At 38.1% G+C, this 20,700-nt stretch overlaps 1 protein-coding gene across 1 annotated transcript in view; it reads right to left on the bottom strand.

Moving 5' to 3' along the window:
- Positions 1-10,896, bottom strand: part of itga3a (integrin, alpha 3a) — a 33,738-nt gene extending 22,842 nt beyond the window's left edge. The window contains exon 1 of the mRNA XM_079634506.1: positions 10,444-10,896. Within this exon, the coding sequence (XP_079490632.1) occupies positions 10,444-10,634 (191 nt within the window). The 5' untranslated portion in view covers positions 10,635-10,896. The remainder of the gene's footprint in view (positions 1-10,443) is intronic.
- Between the last annotated feature and the right edge of the window lie 9,804 nt (positions 10,897-20,700).

Genomic DNA, 20,700 nt, shown 5'->3' with positions numbered 1-20,700 from the left:
ATATTACTATTTTTTTTTTACTATATTTTTAATCAAATAAAGGGAGCCTTGGTCAGACTCAGCATAAGACACTTGTTTTATTATTCAAAAATAATGACCCCATTTTTTAACAGTAGTGTCATATTTCATAAAACCATTCATATCCTTTATCACAGACATTTAAGCATTACTTTACAGGTACAGCATGGATCAGAGCTGCTATAGTCACTAAACTGACAAACACTTTGCACCTAGAACATTCACAAGGTAACAAGTCTCACACTTGACCTTCCAGCTGTTTCAGATTAATGAATAGGCTAATATCTAATCCTAAAACCCATGATGCTCCACATGCACAGCCAGTCATTCTCCCTCCCAGGCCTTCCAGCCCAGAGGCGAGACAAACACACTCTTCTTCAGCTGAAACTTGGGTTATAAGATGTAGTCTACTCTAGACTACTCAATGATTTTAAAGTAGTAATTGACAAAGTTTTCAGAATTCATATCCTATTCAACTGTTAACTCAATCACTATAACATTTTATAACTTTAATATTTTATGTGACTTCACAGTTTTGTTGATTAGTATTAGTCTTGTCACATGACTAATGCCTAGTTCACACTACAGGATTTTAAGCCCGATTTAAGCCCGATTTGCTTATCGCTGAGCTCGCCGACAGGTCGGGGTGTTATCGCGCGCAAATCGCGGGGGATTAGCGGCCGATGAACGCTCGCCAAACTGTTAGTATGAAAGAGCCAACAACGCATCAAAGACGCTCGCAGACGCCTCGCAGATGCGTCGCCGAGGCCAGAAAAATATCTAGCATGCTAGATATCCAGAGCTGTCGCACGACTCAATCTCATGTGATGTCATGAGCTACAGCCAATCAGAGCAAGGAATGGGTTGAGGTCACCAGGAAAATACGCGTTTTTTCTTCTTCAGAGCAAATCATCGCGCAAACAGTTTGCAGCACTAATTTCTGTCTGACGTCCATATTCAAACAAAGACTTGCGTGTTGTGTACTTGTGTTCTTCTTCGCTGGGTAGTGGCGCGCGTGCTGTATTGCGTAATTTCCGGTTCGCTTTATCGCGTGATTTTTTGTGACAAAACGTGGTTTGTAGACCAGATATAATCGTTGGGTGACAGAGTTGTTGTCAACTCGTGTAGTGCGTTACCTCCTGTTGCGGATCAATCACGTTGTGTCTTGTGGTGTGAACAGCTCAACAACTTGAACACTCCTGATTTCACAGAGAGCAAGTCATGTAGTGTGAACTGCACAGTTCAGCCCGACGTTTTAAAATCCTGTAGTGTGAACTTGTCTTTACTTGTAGACATTGTGTAAGTCTTGATGAATGGGCATACATGCTCGCAAACAACATTAGGAATAATTTAACACACTGTGTAGGCACTAAATACCAATTTAGGCAAAGCGAGTTTTATCTATTTCACAGTATCCATATGTGTTTAGAGCTAGACAGATAACAGACTTTCTGACACGTACAGATGTAAACCGGATAACCACAGCTGCTAATGAAAGAAATGCCAGACAACTTAAAACAGACAGGAAGTCACACAGGAAATTCAAATCTCATTACAGAAGCATTTGTTTGGCTTGAATTTAGAATCTTCAGGAAAAGTTGCAGTGTGCAGCAGTTTTCAATGGTACATAACACTGTGATTACAGATACATGAATTGAATAATTAGGCTATAAAACAGTTGTGTTTTGCGGTCGTCTAATCTGAATGGCCAAGCAGTGCATCAGTGTGCACCAAAGGTGAGCAAATGTGACATCTTAGATCATTATCTATCTAGTCTCATCTATATTCCATTTAGCCAAGGCTGCAAAAAATCCTGTTTTCAAATATGGTAGAACGATCACTTCTACTTCTCATTATACCAGATAACTTAGAAGAACTCCATGTTGCAAGTGCAACAGAAACTATTGACTCTCTCTTTTCCAGCACTTTAGACATGGTTGCTCCTTTGACCTTAAATAAGATTAGGTAAAATAGTCAGACGCCGTGGTATAACTAGCACACTCAAGCAGCTCGAAGCAGCAGCTGGAAGGAAATAAAACAATAAGTATTTCGCATTTTGTGGAAGGAAAGTGCTATTGCATACAGAAAGGTCTTAAAAGCTGCTAGATCTGCTTACTTTTCAACTCTCTTAGAAGAGAAAAAACACAACCCTACTGTAGGTATTTATTTGATACAGTGGCTAAATTAATGATTCAACTTCAGACATTTCCAAACAGCACAGCTTTAATGACATGAATAGACCCTTTTACTGTTTGTACACAATGATGACGTAGCAACGTATGCGCGCGCATATTGGCAACGGAAGTATAGCGAGAATCAGCAACGTGTCAAGTGGGCGCTGCAGACGCGAGCATTTTTTATTATGTCCTCGCTCCAATCAACACGTTTAATCGCCAGCAGGCACAAGCGCTGCCGGTTCTTCTGAAACGGCCGTGATCCTGTCGGAATCCTATAAAACTTAAGCCCCTTAGTGGAATATTGATTAGTGCAACCGTAAACGCAACAACCAGACATTTTGATGCAGGGAAACCGTTTTGATAAACTTTTGGAGTTGCTAACACGTTAGAGCCAGTGGGAAACAACACCACTTCCGTTGCCAAAATGCGCACGCAACTATTTGATCACGTGGGCTGTAAAAGGGTCTATAACTTTACTTGCATGATTGATTGATTGATTGATTGATTGATTGATTGATTGATTGATTGATTGATTTACAGATATCACATTTCTATAATTCACATCTATTAAAGGATTGTTAGGCTGCATAAATTAGGTCAACCGGAACTGGGAACACTTCCCGTAACACCAAATGTACTTGTTACATCGTAAGAAGAATGGCATCTACTCTAATATTAGCGAGTTTACTGTAATCAGCCGGATACAGGCCGTATACAAATCAGATGGTGGACCTGCACTTAGAAACAAGCAAAATGCAGCCCATAAAGTCAGCAGAGACCGTGTCCACTAGACAATCCCCTGTAAAGGCCTCGTCGACACAATAACCATGAACATATCCTCAGGATAGACCACAAGAACCAGACAGCTCCTCTGCACAGACCCTATGGCCAGCTTCGGCTCCATACCGGCATGATTTTGTTTTACCGGCATGTTTTGACTGTACTGTGTGGGACATTTTCGTGAATACTAGTAAGAACATGGAAGAGTCGACTTCAGTGGTTACTGACTATATTCGGTTCTGTGTGGACTGTATAATCCCAGAAAAACTTTTAGGGTATTTCCAAATGACAAACCTTGGGTAAATAAAGAATTAAAAGTTGCACTGCACAGGAAAAGGAGAGATTTTGAACAGGGAGACAGGCTTGAAATGAAAGCAATTCAGAAGGAGATTAGACCGATAACAAATGACTGTAAACAGAAATATAAACGGCAGATTGAGGCAAAAATGAGGGGGAATAACCGGAAACATGCATGGCAAGGGATGTATACAAAGATAGGGAAGGAAGAGAAGAAAAGGCACATAGATACGGTTATGCACGGTTCGAAACATCAGACTTTCTCCTGGAGCGTGATGCCATTAGACAGCAGCTACAGTATGGTACTCCTCCAACTCTTACAGATGATGAGGTGCGTATATTTTGAAGAATGTTGGAGACTAAACAGTTGATGAACCCCATTGACGTCCACAGTATTTTATCCCCATACTATGGAAGACAATGGGGTCCATAAACTGTTGGGTTAACCAAATTCTTCAAAATATATTTTGTGTTCAGCAGAAGAAAGAAATGCACACAGGTTTGGAACAACTTGAGAGTGAGTAAACGATGACAGAATTGTCAGGTCCTTAATAATGTAGCCTAACAATTGCATCGTATACTACAGTGTGCAAACTACAATCTTTTCTGTTCTGACTTGATGATATGAAGATGAAATCCTGAAAACGTTATGTGTGACATTGTGCATATCTTAATTATTATTACAGGGTCTTTAGATATGGAATCTGTCCAGAAAATAAATAAATAAATAAATAAATAAGTAAATAAATAAATAAATAAATAAATATGAATGTTTAGTGATACAATAGTATTTCATCTAAATAAGGAATGATTTTGATGAAACCACCATCACCATTTAAACACAACATACACTCACACAGGCTGTTTTTATGAACGGATATAATGCCCTTTTGTAACATACAGCGCAGCCCAATTGAAAAAAATTGACAAAGAAAGGCAGCATTTGAGCATATAAACAATAAATGTGAACATAACAGTTGTAAAAGCCGGCTATTCGGCCCAACTTCCGGTCTCCAAATAGCCGGTAAAGGACGCACGTTCAATTCTTTCCAGCGTCTCAAAGGAATTTGGTTAAATAAGACACATGTTCTCATATGCAATTATCTCATTTTAATCTGACTCCATGAATTAAAAAAGTTCAATGTGCAATAAGGTTATGTTTACACTTAAAATAGTTACAACATGTATGTAATGTAATGATAATTTAAACCATTTGTACCCAGCATAAATGTAAAATGTTACCTGAGGAAGAGAGAGAAAGAGAGAGAGAGAGAGAGAGAGAGAGAGAGAGAGAGAGAGAGAGAGAGAGAGAGAGAGAGAGAGAGAGAGAGAGAGAGAGAGAGAGCCTTTCTCTCAACACCAGCCCAGCATCCAGAGAAAAGAGAGCGAAGAACATTTGCAGTCCTGTTTTGTAATTTCTCCCCCAACCATGTCACTAACACCCAGGTGTGAGACATTCAAACTGACCAATCAGATGATCACAACCTCCCTATTGTCCCAAACATCTGGCCTACAGGCCTATATCCCTCTTAGCACTGCTGTGCTGGAAATGTCTGAGAGAAAAGCAAATGTCTTTGTTGGTTGGAAATAATCTTGGATTATTTCCAACCTTACACAGTTAACAGGCAAAATACGTTGGCGTTTTGTGGCTTTTATTTGAAACGGAGGTATTTCTGAAGCATGTTAATTGCTGACAATAACATCTAGCTATTTCGCTTATTTTCATTTATTCGGTTACTATGCGCATTTCACAGATGTTATTCCTGACCTTTTGGCCAGCATATCCATCAGGACTTTCATTCATCACTACATTTCAGTATCAAATCTCAAACTTAAGTGTTGTCAAAACTAAATATTTAAGCTACTGTTTTTTAGAACAAAGGCGAAGTTTGTTGTAGCAACCATTACAGCTATAAAACATTAGACAAGCAGGTGCATGACCTGCCCAGTCCTTGCAAGTAATGCGTTGTGGTATGTATAATATATATATATATATATCCTATAGCTGGACCTCAGTTGTGAAAATTTGTGTGGTTTCCCAGAGAAACTAGCGCACTTCTCACTCAAACATGATGAGTTGTGGTCTGTGGTCATGAAGATCTGAGAACTACACCGCACTTTCAGCTCTGCTCTGCTAAACTGCTCTAGCTAAAGGCGCTGCCCGCTACATGAAGGGAACAGGTTATGAGAGTGCATGAGACAAATGACCAAAGATCAGGCCACAGGAAGACAGAACACACAGGACGTCCTTGTGTGTCACTGAGCCAGTCCTTTATGTGTTCGACAAGATGATGAATGTCTAGCCAATTAATATCATCGCGACTATCTCGGTTCTCAAATTGTCCTTTGTCAGTGCAGATAAGATCAGGAGGACCTCTGAACAGTTTATGCGTACATAAATCATAAACCGGGACAGGGAAGTATTTTCTCAATATGTGAAAGCAGACTCCTCCAAATTCTGAATTAAAATCCTAACACTTAGAACAAAAACACAGATGTTTCCACAACAATTTAAGAGCTTTCTTCTCAATTTTAAATTAGCTCCAACCCTGAAGATGCAGGGTAGCAGACAAATGCAGTGCTCTTCCTTTGAGGTTCAATGACAGGCAATCAGGAAGTCACCAGGCAATTTATTCAGCAACACAGACAGCTTCAAATTAGCTTGGGATGACTCCTCTAGGACAATGACAAGGGCAGAAACAAACACTGAATCTGTTTTTCCTTCATTTGAACATTAGTCGCACTATGACATAGTGTTGTCACGATACTAGAATTTCTAACTTCGATACGATACCTTGAAAAATATCGATATTCGATACTATTTTCGATACCACAGAGAAAAAAACTGCCACAATATTAAGGAGGTATTTTTTTTATATTTAAAGCTAAATATAACAAGTCTAGAACATGACAATGAGATATATTTTACATGAACAAAAATGTCCTGAGTTCTATCTGTTAATATTTTTTAATTGGACCAGGGCTAACATGACCCGTTGTATTTGTATAACCTACTGTAATCAAAGATTAAAATATAGCCTACTGTAGTAGGCCAAAACTGTTTTTTTGCTTTTTACTGTAAAAAAGCACTCAACAGTATCAAATTGGAGGATAGAGTGTCAGTAATGTATAATAATAAGATTAAACATTCAATTTTCAGTTAAAGGCATTTCATTATTGAATTCAGAGATGCCATTGTCTAGCTGTCTAGTTTAATTCATATCTGTGTAATCAAATTGATGATAATCGCTAAAGAAGACAAATTGCAGAATTAAATAATAATTTTCTGAATAAAGTTAAATAGGCACAAGTTAATTTACATTTGACCACAGTTAAAATATTTACTTCTCGGATTCCTCAGTCAGATTATGTTAACTTTAAGAATTACGGTGAAAAAACGAGACAACACAGACTCATATCAACAACAATACTAGGCCATCTTGGTTAATGTTTCAGAAAAGTTAAAATGAGAAGAGTTACAGTGGTGCCCCTGGAGCCTGTTCCTTAAGTCTGTTTTCACCTATAAAATCATTTTAAAAAATGAGTGATGTGAGGGATTATTGATTGTCAAACAATCTTTTGGGTGCCCGCAGCCCGCTCGCAGTGTGAAGCGCGTGTCCGCGCTATTCTCTGACATACCCGCTCGCAGTGTGAAGCACATGTCCGCGCGCTATTCTCCGACATGCCCGCTCGCGGTGTGTAGCGCGTGTCCACGCTATTCTCCGACTCCGACATGCCCGCTCGCGGTGTGTTTTTACGCGTGTCCGCGCTATTCTCCGAGATGCCCGCTCGCGGTGTTCTTTATCAATCAACCAAAGCCGGTCGCGGGGGCGCCGCCCTCGCCATCTTTCCATTCACTTCACTTTTGCTATTTAACCAGAGCGAATGAGACGAGTGCGTCACGTGTGGTGTTTGTCAACGCGCCTTTGGAGAGAAGTGAAAGTGAAAGCTCGGCTAGTATCGATACTTCGGGAAATTAGTATTGGTACCGTTCAGATATTTCAGTATCGATATTTATCGAAATATCGATATTTTTGACAACACTACTATGACAAACAGCAAACATTTACACCACACTGCTTTTGAGAGTAAAACATTCATAGACCGCGGAGGGGAATGAGCCAGTTCAGACATCACTACTCTCTTGTGGTATAGTTTCTTACATCTGTTAACAATGAAGAGACATGTCTTATGATTGATTTAGTCTGCTTAACTTCATTCCATGTACGTCTTGTGTCCTACTTGCAGTCGAATCAAAACATTACAAAATTAAATCAGACAATTTGATTATCTTGCAGAAATCACACCCATATAACATGAGACATGTTTTAAGATTGGATAGATTTGTGGTTTTATTTTGTATATTGCTTTAGGTCTTTATATATAAGAGTCTTTAATGCGTTGTGGTTTTCAACAGGTTTATCCTTGTGGCTCCTTCTTATGCTGATGACTGAATTGAAAAGTCATTCTGTTGTAGCACCATACTGTATATATCTGTCAGCAGTTAACATGCTTCAGAAATACCTCCGCTTCAAATAAAAGCCACAAAGCGCCAAAGTATTTTGCCTGAGCCACAAATTGTTATTTTGCTCTGTTATTTGCTCTGTTATAACATTGGCTGTATGTTACAAAGGGCATTATATCCGTTCGTAAAAACAGCCTGTGTGAGTCAATTCAGTAACACAACTGGCTTTCACTGTGGAATAATTATTTCCTGGGAATATGAAAAAGAAGCATTGTGTGCAAACCTGCACTTACTCACATTTTCTGCAAAGGTGGTGTTTTTCTACTCCTCCCACCGAGCAAAATGTTTTGTCACACTATAAAATGAATTTATAGCTGTTGGACGTGCAGATAATATGATATTGTTGTTGAGTTCAGTCTTCTTGCATGCTAACTCACTGGAAGGCTCCATACTAGATATTGCCTTATGAGGCTGGCAATACAGGTCTCACAGCACTCATAAGCTCCCATTCATTTAGAGAGAATCATAATGTGGCGAGCAGGACGAGGTCGAGGGATGTGAGAGAGCGGCGCGAGACCTCGTATCTCTCACGGAGGAGCGGAAGCATAAAAGGAGAAGCGGCGACAGTGGAGATCGAGAGAGGAACAGGCCTGATTTTATGTTGTGTGTTGTTTCTGTTTTGTGTGGCCAGCAGTCGTCCGCGAGGGGCTGCTGGCGTATACCTTTATTTTTGTAATTGTTTTATTTGTTTATTAAAATATTTAAATGTTCGCCGGTTCCCGCATCCTCCTTCCCATAACAGCGTACCTTGCTACACATAAATAAGTGAACTTCAAAGCAAAATCTATGCTTCAGTCATCAGCAAATGGATCTCAGAGGAACTTACTGACAACTGTAAATTATCAGCTGCTTAGATATTTTACTACAGCAGGGGGTCATTGGTCAATGTGTACAACTCAGAAGGCCTTAACTAACATCTAGTTATTTTGCTTATTTTCATTTATTCGCTTATTATGCACATTTCACAGATGTTATTCTTGACCTTTTGGCCAGCATATCCATCAGGACTTTCATTCATCACTAGCTTGGCTTCGCCCTCCTATGTACTTCCGCTCAATTTTCATTTTCCTTCAGGACTACGTCTGGGATTGTGGAATATTCTTGGGTTTTCTCCAAGTGGCAACCTCCCTGTCTCTCTCTTGAAACCAATACGGAAGTGAATTAAACGGCAATTCATTGACTGGCCGCTTGAGGCTGGCTGCAGAAGTGAGTCAAATCTGTATCTCCCCCATGTTAAAATGCCCAACTTTACAGCAGAAAAAAACATGTTTACAGCCTGGTTCTCTATGTGGCTTTGGTCTATACAGCTAATTTTGCCCTTCATAACAACTTCAAAAATGCTCTTCAAAAACCTACGGGTGACGTCACGGACACTTCGTCCATATTTTTTTTACAGTCTATGGTTTTCTCCAGTCAATTTTTTACCGGTCCAATCAGCGAACAGAGGGAGTGGCACGAAGACATTGAGGTTGTGCGCTAGTTTGAGTCGTCATACGTCACGACCAAACGTTAGCGATTGGTTATGGCAGATCCAGAGTGGCTCTGGGCAGATCCAATAGTTTTAAACTTCAACAGAGTACCCGCCTTCTAGGAAGTTAACGCTTGTCAATGGAGAGAGGCCAGACTCTCTGTACAAATTAAATGTACGAGAGTCTGTTAGAACCAGGCTAATTCATCATTACATTTCAGTATCAAATCTAAAACTAAGTGTTGTCAAAACTAAATATTTAAGCACAGTTTTTTAGAACAAAGGCGAAGTTTGTTGTAGCAACCATTACAGCTATAAAACATTAGACAAGCAGGTGCATGACCTGCCCAGCCCCTGCAAGTCACAGTATGTCTCATAGCTCTTGTGAAATGGAGCTTCCGTGTTAATCATTTACCTGAGTTAATCGAGTTAATCACAAGAAGATGAACAAAGCATTCAGACATGCACAATGTCACACATAACGTTTTCAGGATTTCATCTTCATATCAAGTCAGAACAGAAAAGATAGTTTGCACACTGTAGTAGTAATACGATGCAATTGTTAGGCTACATTAAGGATCTGACAATTTTGTCATCGTTTACTCACTCTCAAGTTGTTCCAAACCTGTGTGCATTTCTTTCTTCTGCTTAACACAAAATATATTTTAAAGAATTTGGTTAACCCAACAGTTGATGGACCCCATTGTCTTCCATAGTATGGGGGAAAATATACTGTGGAAGTCAATGGGGTCCATCAACTGTTTAGTCTCCAACATTCTTCAAAATATATTATTTTGTGTTCAGCAGAAGAAAGAAATGCATACAGGTTTGGAACAACTTGAGGGTGAGTAAATGATGACAGAATTTTCAATATTAGGTGAACTATTCCTTTAATTCAAAAATGGAAAACATGATAGCCTAATATTTTTTTGATTTTATTTTTATCATACATTCAGGTGATGTTTCGTATAAATCGCATTTGAATGTATTCGTGCATAACTAAATAAATATGTGAAAAAAATAGGTGTGATTGACCTAAATAAAAATAACTTATTTATAAAACAACGTTAATCCAGAGATCAAACGCTCAACAGGTGCACAACCGTGAGAAGATCTTGTCCTTCTTATGACATTTTGACATGAGGTCATGTAATTTACATTGAAAATAATATACTTACAGGTGTCTCTTCTCTCCTACGAACTGCTCGTGAAGTGCAACAGAAAGTCCAAACAAACTGCCTGCGTTTCCCTCTTTGACGACTGCAAACCTCACATCCAAGTTAAACGTTTGACAGCAACGAGCGGCGCTCAACACGAAAACCAAGACAACCGTGTTTTTACTGAGCCCGTGCCAGTAAAATACATTCATTTTTTCTAATAGTCTCTACGAAGTTTTTGTTGGGCGAGACAGAAACAGAGAGCGGAGAAAGATGAGTCTATCAGGGTCTGAACTGAACAGGAGCGGATTTGTCAGACGCTGTGAACTTCTTGCTCAATATTCGTCATTCTTCCGGGATGTTGAAAACGTGTCTGGAGGGCATTGCAATAATATAGACCGCGCGGCCGAGGACACCTTGATAGAGGACGAACTTGCACACATGCTAGACTACTACAGTACACACACAGTCGCAATCTGTTGTAATGTCTAGAAAAGGCTTTTCAAACTTTTTTATATGGTCCCCTGTGGGACTTTTCTAAAATATGTTATTTTCAACAGACGTTGTATGTTTTACTTAATAATAGCCTAGCCTACTACAGTAAAAACAAACAACATGCTGTTTTTGAAACATAGCTTTTGTTTTGTAATTGATAAATAAATAACCTATTAAACTAACACTAAAACCAAACTGGAAAAAATGCCTTAAGTTGATAGTGTCTTTTTATATAGGCTACCTATCCTATAAATCAGAAAGGAAGCTTAGCCTATTCATTTTCTATGTATCTTTTTACAAAAAAATATATATATATTGAAACCATCTGCATTGCAAGGATGAAGAAGAGAACACATTTTTACAAGACTGCAAATATTGTTAATTTTAATGCTAAAAACTAGGGCTGAAAATAGAATAACATAATACAATTATTTCCATTTTTAGAAAGCAGAATGAAACAATAAAAAGTTGAAGTTTAAATTTACAGTCACTGTTCAAAATATTTTACCCTTTTTATCCTTTAAAATTGTCCACTGATTCTGAAATACTAATTTACTAATTTAGAACTTACGCTATCTCTCAAAAGTAAAATTGGGCATAGTCACCACATTCACATCATCATTATTTAAATTATGTTTAATATTAAAGGTACAGTAAGTGATTTCTGAGAAACACTGTTGATATTTGAAATCAACGCAAACAAACACACCCCTCTCCTTCATTGCTCCGCCCCCAAAATACACGAAAATGCAATAAGAGTGGATGGCTTTTACTGAAATCTCTCATACTCTCTTAAGTAGGTACTTATTTTGAATAAGAAATTACTTCACAACTGCTAAAAAAGTATGTTCTACTTTAAATGCGTGTAGTGAATGTAATTACTGTAGGGGAGCGCGGGGCACAACGTAACGCGGGGCTAGTTGTAACACACTTGTTTTAAATACTTCCACACATGCCAGCATGACGCAACTTGGTGTATTTACTAGTTGCCATATCAACACTAGAGAAAAAATTGCGCCAAAATTCAGAAATCTTTGTAAGATATCACTGAACATGTATTTAACCATAGCAAAAGTACAAAAGTTTAATTTCTTACTTAAGTTAATTTTTCATCTCTATTTTTTGTGTTTATTTAAAATTAGACAAATATGATATTATTTTAATCTCCAATGTGTTATTTACCAGTTGATATGGTTATTTAATGCTTCGCTAACTAGCAGAAGACACTAGCAGGGTTTAAATCAGATGTGCAAGGGCATGTTATAACACTGCATTACAATGTGCCCCTATTAGATCTATGCTATTCTATTCTATACTTTTTATGAATTCTATTGAGAAAACATGAGAAAAAGGTGAATAAAGACTGAGAGTCAATGTTCAGAAATTATTAATTATTATTATGTTTTGAACTTTGTTGTATATCTGTGTTTTCCGGTGTGTTCGTTGTCAAACTCAAAAATTACTTTATTTTTCATTATTAAAAAATGCCATTATTTTATATGAAAAACTATGTAATATGAAAATTGTATGAAAATGTTTTAGTCTGTCTGGTTTTTTTTACCAGAATAGCATTTTAAGCTGTCATGTTATGTGCCCCTCACATGTAACAATGTACCCATGGGGCATATTGTCACAATCATTTCACTTCCATTCTTCCGGGGTATATATCAAGAAAAAAGTATACACTGTAATAAAACAAAAACACATAAATGTACTAGACATGCAAAGTTAATGCGGGAAAAAATAAATACTCTGAACCCTAAGTAGATTTAAACAAACTGAGAAAGTCAAAAAGCGTTAGGTTGTGCCCCGCGAATTGGGATGCACCTAGGCCTAACTGTTTTCTACTAGCTATATAGGGAAGTATGCGATTTTGGATGCAGCAGATGTCTTTTTAAGTGTGTTCGACTTGAAGCGAGGCTGCGCAGACTGATCTGTGTATGACATCAAAATACCACGAGAGCGAGCATGCTCCACATGCTTTCGAATCGCATTTTTTGTTTTTTGCTGTAATTATTTGTAATGTTTTATAATGTGTGAAATAACATTAAGTGTTCATGTTGTAGACCATTCATCTATTAACCTCACTAAAATGTCCTAACATATCACCATGTCAACAAACAGTAATTAGACTTAGTGGTAGTGTTCTTTCTTGTTAGGTGTCCTCAGGATACACAGTCAGTGATTAGAATCAGAATTTGCCGTGTAAAGGCTGCTTGATTTACTCACTAGTCTCAACATGCAAGATCACGCAGCTGCAAACTTATTTTTTGTTCTCTTTTTTATCTCTTTTCTTTCAAAACTGCATGCCAGATGTGCTCTGATAGTTTTGAGAGTCTGGTCTGGGTATTTGGGAATTCTGAGGAATTCTGATATAAGTCACAGATAATGTACCCGCTTTCTGTTGTCATTTTAAAGATAAAAGCAGAGCTATAGGCAACAAAAGAAATCCATTTAGGTCAAGGAATCCTTCACTTAGTTTCAATATTATAGACTACAAAATGAGATACTATTGCATAATATTAATTATAAGAGAACAACTCTTATAAGAGAAAGCGCATTCTTTTTTTATTGACTGGTATATTTCCACAAGTACTCTTAGTAGCCTACAAAAATCCAAACTGATCACACAATTAATCATTCTTTTTTTTAAAACAGACCTCATGCTTTCACTGCAGCAAAATTATTGTAATATGAGAACCATCTATAGAATTAGATTCTATGTCTGGATGTACCAAATTATTAATTGATAAGATCAGTTGGATTAAATGATAGACAAATAAACTGAACAAGAAAAGATGCAAATCAAAAGTTTGATAGTAAGAGGGAATCACTGTAAATGAAACATTTATATAAACACTTATTTTTTTTAGTGAAAAGGGTTCTTTGTGATTTTGAGTGTTGTCCTAAAACAATTGAAAATATGCTGAAATGTGCACTTTTGATGATCTGTTGTGATATTAACGGTTTAAAAAAAAAGCTGTAACTGCCCAAATGTCAAGTTTATTGCAGTGTATCATTGTTATTTCATGAGCTTGTGTTATGGATGTTAATTTAAGGGGGTTAAACTGTAAAGCAGTGACAGGACCAAATGTGAACCATATTGAAATCACACCATGCCTTAATAAAGAAGGGTTAAACCAGATTTACATATTTAGTGCTTAAATATGGTAAACAAGCAAGAAGGCTGGACTCATACTGGATTCAGTACAGAGAAGTCTTTCAAAATATATATATTTCTTTTTTTCTGGATTGCATCTTGCAAAAAGTGCAAAGTGAATTAAAAACAAATGAACAGGAGCAAACGTTTTAGCTCTATCACAGGTTGAGCTCCAAGAGAGTCTGATAATTAGCATGCATTACAGAATATTACAGGTATTCAATTATAGCAACAACAGTTATCCCTGCCCCTCCTCTCCTGTAATATCAGGACATGTAATTAGCAGAGTTTCCTTTAAACTGATACCTCATAGAAGAGGCGGAGACAGAGATCAGAAATTGTTGCAAAGGGAGGCCTTCTGGATCTTTGAACCGAAGTCTTTATTCCCTGATGGAATGAATGAAGAACTAGAACTTTCCTGTTTTTTTGTAAAGGTTTTTTTGCCCTTTTTTGTGATTTTTGTATATGCATGGTTTTATACTCTCTTTTTGTTGTTGGTGTTGTTGTTGCTATAATTGAATACCTGTAATATTCTGTCATGCATGCTCATCAGACTCTCTTGACCCCTAATTGACCCCTAATTGCTAATTTATCAAGAAAAGGGTGAATGTTTGTTGCAGAGTGAGAACTGAAGATAACAATGAGCTAAATCGTTTGCTCCTGTTCATTTGTTTTTAATTCACTTTGCACCAAATGTTTTGATAGACTTCTCTGTACTTTCCATATTTCCTTGTCTCCACGCACCTGAGCACTTGAATATATATATATATATATATATATATATATATATATATATATATATATATATATATATATATATATATATATATATATTGTTGTCAATTTAGAGCACAACAAGTTCTTCTAATTTGCTTAAATATGGTAGACATTAAATTGCATTAGCAATGGCCTTAAAATAAAGCTAAAATATGACATTCTCATACATGTTTGATAAATGTGTCTGAACATTTATTAAATGACAGTCAAATTAAACTTTGCCATGGCTTATTCTACTCTTAGTGGTGTGTTAACATTCCAAAATTCTGGAATGAGGCAAAAAATCCAATGGTGCAACTTGAGTGTAATGATAAAGGAAGAAAACTATGCTGACAATCTGTGGTAAAATGCAGGAGAGCTCGTCACATCCAAGGTTTTCTGTTATTGATCACAGTCTGTCTCTCAATTACAGTCAGACAAATTTGTATAAACAACTGTGGGAACTCAAGCCTCAGAGAAACAGACCCCAGCCTGTGATAGAGTGTGCAGTGAAAATTAATTCCTTTTACACCTCATCTATTTTCTCTTGATAATCATGTGCTTTAGGATTGTGTTGAAAGGCTAGTGAATCCATAATATTATTTTGTGTGTTCAAAAGTCATGGCTGTATAAGGACAATTATACTATATGCGTTTAGCATGTTAATTTCAATAAACGAAGTTGTTTTGAAGATTTAAAAAGAATAACAAGGACAGAATAATTAGAAAATGTTAATTAACATACAATATTACCAAGCCCTAAAGTCTTCTGCAGGGACACACAAGTAATTTATCGGTTCAATAATTCAGAATTGACTACAGCATTGAGTAATGAGAAAAACAATCTTTCATTATGAGGACTCTATTTTTCCATAAATCTCTCCAAAAGAAACTGAACAGATTCAGATCTTTTCAGTATCTGTCTCACTGACTCTAAACACGGACAGATACAGAGTTTGAATGGAATTGAAACGTCGTTGATTGATAGATTAAGTCAGATTTAACAATGAAGCTGCATTGTGGTATTATATGAATGTATTACAGTCTGGTAAATAGATCTGTTATAAGACATTTCTGATTATTTTTGGCATTACCACGCCCACCAGTGTAGAGAAAACACTGCGGAATTTTGTGCAGTTTTCGATAGAGGCTGCAACACATGCAGTTTGAGTGCCCCCTGCTGGCCACTCATTGCATAATACACAAATGGTCAACACTCAACAACATTTAACAATAAATATGTTACATACATTAATATTATATAAACATAATTTTTATGCTTGATAAAATACATTGTTAATACATGTAAAATGTAATTGTTCTACTTTCAAGATGATGAGTTTGCCATATGTCTGTGTGTAGCCTATGGCTGTGCTGTATCTGCTGTGACAGTTATTGCTCCATGATTCTGTTGTGGGTCTCTTTGATGTGTCTGCAGTTCCATCTGTGTTCTGCAGTCTGCACATGGTAGGAATATTTAGGGACAGCTGGATGTTTTAACAGCTGGCTTGCAGTGTCTAAGCTATCGCCCCTCTATACCCTGATTCACTATTACATGATATTGCTCACTAATACAGTCCACTTGAAGGAGTAAATGAATGCGACTCGCGAGTGAGTGAATTCGGACACTTAGGGACTGTTCGTTATTTATTTATGGGGCCACCGGAGGAGTTTTGAGATCAATAGTCAAAAAAGACTTGACCCTCCCTTCGCCAGCAATAAATTTTTCTATGACCCTCCAAAATGATTGTGAAAAAAGGCATGACCCTCCCCGATCATTTATTGATTATTACTTCTGTACTGGTTTGCGCTTGGCAAAGATGTTCAGATATCTCTATGCCTAGACCTACACCAAACGTTCATTAAAAGACTCCTGCACACCCGCCTTTTTCAAACTGGCGCAGCGCTGACTCGCGATAGGTAGAAACTGCATGATTTGATTTGTTAAACATGAGGATTATCCGTCTGGCATCGCCGCTCACTCTAACATTAACCTAGATAATTGTTCGCTGTTCTTAGGCGCATAACCAAGTGTGTGTGCGGAGTGTGTCGCGCACTGCATGACATGGAGGCGCCGATGCGATCAACAGTGGAAACAATTTAAAATACTCTATTTATGGCCATACAGAAAAGAATAATGCATCAGTCGCAATACTTTTATTTGTGTAAACTCACAATAACAAGAATACGTTTTGCTTTCGTAAAATAAAATAAAACAACCAGGGCGCGCTTTCATGGTCTCCGTGAACTGTAGCGCGTCAAAAAAAAAAAAAAAAAGCAGAAACATATCGTAGGCTATATAGCATACTAGCCTCAAATATATGAAAAAAATATCTATATAAAGCTTGATATGTCCACTTTTAAAAACGAAAAAAATCAAATCGAAAGCAAATATCATCTGATGTAATCCGTATGAAAGATGCATTTCTCTTAAAGGCGCACTTTACAGCGGAGATGTATGGAGACATGTTTGCAGCGGACACTGATTTAGAAAAAAAGAGTTTATTAATAAACAATTAAAATGCATCGTTATTTTTAAATACATATTTTTTTTCATTAGCCTGTTTTTGCGTCAAGATTATACATGCGCTTGAGCGCAGAATGGGCTATATCCCATGCAGTATTTCAGCAGAAATTAACGTGCGACTAGTCAAATATTTAGTATATGGCAACAATACATTTACTATATTTGACATTATTTAATTAGTAAGTATCCAAAAGTATTTTGGAAACTATAGGCCTACATTTTTTCATGATTTTTTGATGAATAAAAAATTAAAAAGAAAAGCATTTATTTAAAAACGAAATATTTTGTAACATTACACATGTTTTAATGTCACCTTTGATAACTTTAATGCATCCTTACTGAAAAAAAATTCTGACTAGCCAAGTAAACCAACACATTTTTGAACGGCAGTGTACATTCAGTAGGTTAATATTTATTGCAATATAAACACTGTCAGATCAACAAGGTATCTCTTCATTTACCAGTCGAAGACGGAGAAACTTTCTGCTCTTAAGTTTACTCCGTGCACTGTCAAGGTCTTCATCGTATTTCTCGGTCTTTGCAGCAATTATTTTACCGCAAATACTGCATCGCACGCTGTTGGCATCGAGTCTGGAGAAATGTACCCACACTTTTGATCGACTTTTCCACATCTTAAAGGTAGCCTATTATGTGTGTGTGCTCGCGTCTCATGTGAATATGTGCGCGGAGAGTTTGTGTGTGTGTCCTCGCGTCTCATACAAGTATGCGCGTCGAGTTTGTGCGTGCGCGCGCGTCTCATATGAGTATGTGCGCGGTATCGAAATCTGGAACCGAACAACATGCCATTTTTCGATACTCGATAGTATCGAGGCAATTCGGTCGATACCTAAAAACTATCGAGACTCGGTACCCAGCCCTAGAAAAGACCAGGTATAAATGCCCTCCGAAACGCATTCGAGACGGATTTGAATCCGAACCACTTCAGGGGAGGTCTGGGCCACATTCCCGACAAAACTGGACATGTGTAAATGCATCTGGTTGTGGAAACCACATATGTAAATTGTACTCCTCCCAAAAAAATGCAATAAAATAAAAATAAACGTGAGAGCGTGTTATAGGCTTTATGTCATGTTATAGCCAGACATGACGACGCTGCAACACGCATCACTGCAGATGAGCCAACATGCAAACTATTTGAAGAATTGAAGATAGGATTTAAAATCCGTTTTGCAAAAACGCATTTATGCGACCACACCAGGTGTAAATGGAATCGTTTTGATAAATCAGATAGCTATCCGATCTGAGAAAACGCATGAAGTGGCCAGGTGTAAACAGCCCCAATGTAGCACGCGTCATTTGTGTTTGTTTTCAGACATGATAGCCTAACAGTCGTTTTATACTTGTCCTTATGCCATATCACAATTTTTGATGGTGGATGATTTAATATCTCCACGATCTGCTTTTGAAGAAATGTGGTAGTATCGCTATCACACACACTACAGCGCACATTCTATCAGCTGCAGTTCTGGCGCCTCAGTCCCAAACTCGACGTAGGCTACATCGACGTAGGACACACTCACAGGATACTGCTTGTGATTCGCAATCACAAAAGTTTATTATTTGCTCGTGGTAAACATTTCATTGGCGTTCTGTTCTGACATGATGCACTTTTTCTGAGCGCGTGCGCACTGTCAAACAGCGCCAAACTGGACTTGATCTTTCGCGTCTGATTTTTGTTGGGTCAGACCCATCTGCTAGCTATGGGGGGACCGAGACTGAGAGAGCTACATGGAAAAATATGCACAAAACAAGCCACTTTGAAAGTTTGTTGTTTTCATGAATACAAAAGTTGGGTGACCCTCCCCCTAGACTAAAAAAAGTTGGATGACCCTCCCCTCAACAAAGAATAAAAAGGCATGACCCTCCCCTATTTTCCTCCGGTGGCCCATTCCATAAATACCGAACGGTCCCTTAGTAAACTGGCAGCTCCAGTAGGCCTATAACGAAAATATGTATCTTGAACTCTGTAATGGAAACTTACACGTATATACCTTAATAAAACAATTTAATAATCAAATAAAAATGAATACCTGAATGATATTACACTGTTGTAACATTGGACCAGCGGTTTGGAAAATGGATGGATGAATCCGCTGCGGCGGGCACCATATTCTGGTCAGATGCGGGAATTCATTTGACGCGCTACTCTCACAGTGCATTATGGGTATTCTCTAGCCGTTGAGCACAAGGGGGTAATCCATCTGAATCCATCTGAATCCATCTGAAACTGAAGCCTCCCCGGGGGCCGCCATTGTAGCATCCCATTGACTCACATTCATTTTGGCGTCACTTTGACAGTAAATAACTTTACATCTGAGGCTTCCAAAGACTCCATTTGTCCATTATTTATTTCTAAGGAAACACGACAATAAAAGGCTCCATTAGCCTACTTTGTATCTTACGTTATGGCCCTGTAGAAGCCGTTTTTGTAAAAATAGGCTAACGATTGCGTCATAAACACGCGCCTCTCTGTCGCACAGTCGAGAAATTACCGTATAGACAGCCGGAGAAGCTCGCAAGCAATCGGGGGGACGTGGAGGCATAAAGTCCGATAAAGTCAAGGGAGAATCCCATAGAGAGTGATAAAGTTGCTCCCGCTGCTGCTCATGGACAGCTAATGCTCACACTCTCCGTCTCTGCGAGATTCGTAAGGGAATGATTCAGATTTCTCTCGGCACAGCTACTAGAAGACTGACAGCTGTCAGACACGTTGCTCACGCCACATCTACGTCGTCAAGCTCAGCTTGAGTTTGCGCAGTACACCTGGCGATCAGGTAGTGAGTGCTTCACATGGGCTTCACTTTTCTCCGTTGAAATCTATGGGGTCGCTGTGTCCATCTTATATACTGTCTATGGTTGAGCATACATCGGTTGTATTTATTGTTGCCGTGCATTGCGGGATTGAATGAGTGCACTCGATAACGTCCACTATGGTTTCAGACACCACTACAAATGGCTGTCCCCACAAATAGCGCCCTATTTAAGGGCATATGGGTGAATTCAGACACAGCCTTAGTCTTGGGTAGCCAGACCTTTCAGACTGACGACAGAAGGTCTGGACTCTCATTGCATGTCATGTCATCTTTGTGAACCATTAAAGAGCGCGACGCACATATCTCCTGGAAATCCTGTAGAATTCAACCAATCAGATGACGACTTTGAAACTCCTGAAGTGTTTCCAATTGTGTGTGCCACATTTATCCAGTAGTCTGAGGCTGAGACTTGTAAACAGTAGGCATGATCATTTTGTAGTAGTAGCACAGAAACAACTCACTTCACCTTTAACTTGTCCATTGTGTCAACATAATTTCATGCTTACA

Source organism: Phoxinus phoxinus, assembly GCF_949152265.1.
Source record: "Phoxinus phoxinus genome assembly, chromosome: 1".
Lineage (NCBI taxonomy): Eukaryota > Metazoa > Chordata > Actinopteri > Cypriniformes > Leuciscidae > Phoxinus > Phoxinus phoxinus.
The sequence above is the reverse complement of the archived record's forward strand: the minus strand, read 5'-3'. Positions and strand labels throughout refer to the sequence as shown.